A 5,711-nucleotide genomic window follows, 5' to 3' on the forward strand; every position below is an offset into this window, starting at 1 on the left:
AGTCATCTCTTGATATTCACACCATCATCTCGACGCATGACAGTTATAGCTACTATATTGTAATATGAGCAGTGCAGTGAGCAGATGCGCGGGAATGATATTCCAAAACCAATATAAACAAATAATACTAATTTTCACATGCCAAAAATTTTTAAAATGTAAACGAATTAATAATGTTTTACAGAAATCCTGATCCTGAAGATGCAAGCGCAAAACAATCAAAACGGTAATAATTTTAACTTGCTGAATTGTCAATAATAACTCATTTTATTGCAGGTCGCTGCGCAATGGACGACACCAAGAAAAGATCAAAGTAGTTCTCACTCTAACTGGATTTGGGTAGCCTGGGTGGCCCTAGAACGGAACATACTACAAATGTAGCTAAGAAAATAATTGTATAAATTTCATTGAGCCAAATAATAATTACTACGATTTGAGTTGAAAAAAGTATTGAGTGTTTCTCAGTCTTAGCCACATACACGATACGTTAAGTGCTTCGTTCCAAAATCAGACGAAAAACATTATAATGCTGTAAAGAATGTGTTTGTAATTGTAGCTCATGAATATTTGTCTAACTAGAATTATATGTATATCGTATATAACATATCGTTGGTTCGCTTTGGCTCAGATAAATTGGAAAACCTTGTGTCATTGGCATATTAAGTGCGTGAATAAAATATAATAGAACTTTATGCATGCTTTTCACATTTAGAAATAACTCTCTCAACAACTTATAGACGTAAAATTTCAATTTGTTCCATTAATTGCTTGTAGCTTTCGCACAGCACTATTGTTACCTGTAAGATAAAGTTTTATTTCGCTGCATCTGTTATAACTAACATGAATGGGCTAGTTTCTCTAATATTTTTCGTACTTTTGTTAAACGTCTTGGGAATTAAATCGTGTCCGTGCCCCAAGCCCAAAGCCCACCCGAACCCCCAGATTCAGATGAAGTGACAACTCCACGGCCACCGCCACCACCGATAGTAAACAGAATTCGTAATAATAATATACATAATAATGCCAATATGATTGAAAGTGACAATAATAATTCGAACAGGATAGCAATGGTTCAGGATCCCATGGGAGTCTTTTCAAGAAGGTAAATGAATAAATATTTTCTTACATTGTGTATGAAACGCTGATAATAAATTATATTTTTTGCTAGATCGGCTGTCAAGAAAAGACGCGGCGCTAAGCAGAAGGTGAAAATATCAGTGCACGTGTGAATTGTAATTATTCATTGTAAAAAAAATCTCCTTATGTAAGGGAATTCTTTCAAGCCAAAAAAAATTAAAAATTGATTGAAATCTGTTATACAAGTATATTACTTATTATATTTATTTTTACGAATTTGAATTTAAATCGAAGCTCAATGTTTCACATTTTATATTTAATCCTCTAAGACTGATTGCCAGAATAATGGAAGAAATCTGTTCAAATAATGTTTTCTAAAGTGAATTGTGGCTCCCCAACTCAAGTGCATAAAAGCTTTCGTTTATATGGAAGGTGAGATTAATTGAATACGTGTCTAGAGACACGCTTGGGGCTGATTTTGGTTATTAGTGTGACTGACAGCTCCAGTAACTGCCCATCTGATAAGTCGAATAAAATAAAACGAACGCGCTTTGCCATTTCTTTTAATAATTTAATACAAAATTCACACTAATAACCAAAATCAGCACATAAATTGCAAGCACTGTAATATAAATTGAATAACTGTAGGTAACAAAAGTAACCTTAAAGCCCCAAGCGTGTCTCTCGGCACGTAGCACATCTATTATATATTTGCAAATATTTAAAGTGATTTTAATATTAAATAAACATACTTTTAAGCAAAACAAATATGAAATATGTTAACAAAACACAACTTGCAGCAGCTCAGATTTTTGGCGCGTTGTTATTTATTAATAATTAGTACAGTAGTTTGTCTAAATAAATAAAATAACATTTCTTATTATTAGAAAATTATTAAAAGAAGTAAAATGCTAGAATGAATCACAGAAGTTCACGCACGTTTTTACATTTAAACATTCTTTACAAATGTAGATTACAATTTGTTCCATATATTGCCATAGATCATCTGAAACGAACAACCTTATCTATTATATGTTTACGTTTCTATCCTCACAGTGAAAATGGAGGGCTTTACTTCACTATTGTTTATCTTGCTTTTGGTAAATGCCTGGAGAGTTGAATCGTGTCAACCACCCTTTTCCAATTTTAATAAAAATTTCAATATGTATAAAAAAATACAATATGTAGTATAGTAAGAATATCTATACGTATATTTTTACAAATTACAATCTAAGAAATCTAATAATATGGATCATTTGAAATTATCTGAAACTAACAATAATTAAGTTGATCAGCTTCAGGAATGAGATTTCTTTTTGCTTAACTCATTACACTGAAAATGAAGTGGATAGCTGCATCGTTATTTAGCTTACTCGTCGATATATCTCTCACAAGTTACAACATATGTTACTGCTGTAAATAATATTCAGAAACCGAAAATAGAAACAATAATTACTAATTTAATCAAGCATGGCCAAAGAATTTATAATGTTAAACGAAATTAACACTGAATGTTTTACAGAAAGGTCCTGATCCTGATTCTGCATCATATGAAGAAAGTCCAGTGGCAGGACAATCAAGACGGTAATTAATTTATTATTTTAACTTGCTGAATTGTCAATAATAACTCATTTTATTGCAGGTCGCTGCGCAATGGACGACACCAAGAAAAGATCAAAGTAGTTCTCTCTCTAACTGGATTTGGGTAGCCTGGGTGGCCCTAGAACGGAACATACTACAAATGTAGCTAAGAAAATAATTGTATAAATTTCATTGAGCCAAATAATAATTACTACGATTTGAGTTGAAAAAAGTATTGAGTGTTTCTCAGTCTTAGCCACATACACGATACGTTAAGTGCTTCGTTCCAAAATCAGACGAAAAACATCATAATGCTGTAAAGAATGTGTTCGTAATTGTAGCTCATGAATATTCGCCTAACTAGGATTATATATATCGTATATAACATATCGTACATGGTTCGCTTTGGCTCAGATAAATTGGAAAACCTTGTGTCATTGGCATATTAAGTGCGTGAATAAAAATAACTCTCTAAACACATTATAGACGTAAAATTTCAATTTGTTCCATTGATTGCTTGAAGCTTTCGGACTTTTGTTTAAAGTTTTGGGACGTAAATCGTGTCAGTCAGCATCACCTAGCACCCCAGAACGAGAAGCAGACCCGCCCAAAATTGATTAAAATCTGAATTTATTATGCAAGTATATACTCTATTTATTATTGATTTTTTTCTTTCATTATAATTTGGTATAGTACAAAATTCACCGATGTAGCTAAAGCTTTCTTAGAATTGTCTCGGCATAAATAAATAAAATCACATTTCTCTATATGCATTTTGTTATTAGAAAAAGATTAAAAGAAGTAAAATGCTAGAATGAATCATAGATCTTGATACACGTTTTTACAAATGTAGAATTACAATTTGTTCCATTTATTGCCATGGATCATCCGAAACTAACAACATTATCCATTATATGTTTAAAATCACGCTTTCCATTCGTTTCTATCCTCACAGTGAAAATGAAGGGCTTTGCTTCACTATTGTTTATCGTGCTTTTGGCAAATGCCTGGAGAGTTGAATCGTGTCAACCACCACCACCACCGAGACCACGACCACCAAAAGTAATTTCTAATAGCGAAAATAACATTGCAAATAATAATAACGTTAATAACAAAAACGATGTTGATAATGAAAATAAATCTAACAATACTAACAATCTTGTTGGTGTAAATAACAATCCGATTAATATTGTTTTTGGAAGTTTTGGAGCCCAAAGGTATGTGCATTTCACAAAAATTACACTTTAAGTTCTGAGAATTTAATTTTTGCTTGTAGAAGAAGTCTTGCCAAGAAGCACAAAGGATTAAAGCTTAAGGTAGTCCTGCACTATAAATGAGCGATTCTGAAGTGTGAATCCAAAAATATAGCATATCTGTAAGTGATGCAAGTTAATTGAAATAAATCGTTGAGCGCCACTTAAATTCTGAATTTAAATTATGTATATTGTTTATGATGTGGCAGAAGCTGTTGCCGTTGTAATTGATGCAATTTGAGGCTTAATAACTGCGTCTTGCACTATGCATAAGAATTACTGCAACTTTAAAATGATTTTTATAACTAGGCAGTGAGTGTAATGTCGGTATTGAATAATATAATTTCGCTAAATCTTAATTTGTTCCATTTACCGCCATAGTGCATTTGAAGCTATCTGAAACTAATAAAATTATTCAGTTTACCTTCAAATGGGCGCTTGCTTGCCGTCTCACTTAGTACTGTGAAATGAAGGGGCTTGTTTCATTATTATTTTTCTTGCTTTTGGCAAATGTCTGGAGAGTTGAATCGTGTAGAGGCAGTTCCCCAAAACCACCACCAGTCGTCACTGAAGTCGTTAGTAACGAAAAAATAGTTAATGATATTGTTGTTAAGAACGACATTAAAAATATAAATAAAAACAATAATACTAACACATTGATAAATGAAAATCATAATCCTGCTAATATATATTTTAATATAATCCCACCCAAAAAACGGTATGTTAATATCACTTAATAAGGAATCTTGAAAATCTAACAACTTAATTCTTGCTTGCAGAAGAAGTCTTGACGATAAGCACAAAGGATTAAAGCTTAAAATAGTCCTGCACTACAAATAATTGATTGTTAATGATTCAAATCAAATATATTAAATAAATAATGAATAGTATAAATATGCTAAGTTATAATTTGTTCCATTGATCGCCATAGTACATTTGAAACTAACAACATTAGCCAGATTATTTTAAAATGAGCGTCGTCATTCAGTTTCAGTTAGTACAGTGAATATGATGATCTCTCACTTTTTACTTTAACTTGCTTTTAGCAAATGAGTGAGAGAGATTTTGATTGTGTAAAGGAGCTGATAAGTGCTGAAAATTATCGTTCAGTCGGGACTAATTTTGAAGAATTGAATTTGGAATTTAATAAAATGAAATTTTGTTGCTGCTTGCAGTAGAAGTCTTGCCATGAAGGATACAGCATTAAAGCATTAAGTAGCTCTGCACTTTAATGAGTAATCGACTTGGCATATATCTCACATATATGTATATATAAGCTCTAATTGGTTGGATATGCTTGTTCAATCTTTTGCACAACTCTTACTGTTGGTAAAGTTAGTAGCACTTGCAAAATGGATGGCGATTTGCTAACTTTTATTGCTACTTAATTGTCACATTTCAATATAGTATACACTTTTAGTTCAGAAACACTGTACGAGCCCTATAAATAGCCTGGCCAGGGCCATTAGCTAAAGTGCAGCCGACAACTGTTGCAAAATGTTGGGCCCGGCAACAAAATGTGCAGTTTTTGAAAATATTTTCGCATTCGGCACTGCCCTAGAGCAATTAATCGACAATTTTACAGTTGTCGTTCGGTAAGTGAGACTGTGTGTATGTGTGTGTGTGTGTGTGTGGGGATGGTTGGTTAACATTGAGCTGCCGCTTTGGCAGGTTGTTAGCTATGACAACGCATTTGGACAAATCCGTTTTTGGGCCTAAGGATAACAGCAAACAACTTACGCAACATCCTGAACAAGTCCAGCCCAACATGGAGAGCAACATGAAAAACACATGCTGCAA

At 32.8% G+C, this 5,711-nt stretch overlaps 1 protein-coding gene across 2 annotated transcripts; it reads left to right on the forward strand.

The window, feature by feature from the left end:
• Positions 1-3,613: 3,613 nt before the first annotated feature.
• LOC108599377 (putative uncharacterized protein DDB_G0286829) lies at positions 3,614-4,742 on the forward strand. Of its 2 annotated transcripts, XR_001915136.1 has the most exons (3): positions 3,620-3,875; positions 3,935-4,033; positions 4,691-4,742. XR_001915136.1 is itself a non-coding variant. In XM_017986183.1 (2 exons), the coding sequence occupies exons 1-2, from the start codon at positions 3,619-3,621 to the stop codon at positions 3,993-3,995; spliced, it is 318 nt and encodes a 105-aa protein (XP_017841672.1). In that variant the 5' UTR covers positions 3,614-3,618; the 3' UTR covers positions 3,996-4,069. The 2 variants fall into 2 exon arrangements, 1 of the variants encoding a protein (XP_017841672.1); XM_017986183.1 differs by lacking the exon at positions 4,691-4,742 and having other exon boundaries at positions 3,614-3,875; positions 3,935-4,069.
• The last annotated feature ends 969 nt before the right edge of the window (positions 4,743-5,711 follow it).

Source organism: Drosophila busckii, chromosome 3L (assembly GCF_011750605.1).
Source record: "Drosophila busckii strain San Diego stock center, stock number 13000-0081.31 chromosome 3L, ASM1175060v1, whole genome shotgun sequence".
NCBI classification, from domain to species: domain Eukaryota; kingdom Metazoa; phylum Arthropoda; class Insecta; order Diptera; family Drosophilidae; genus Drosophila; species Drosophila busckii.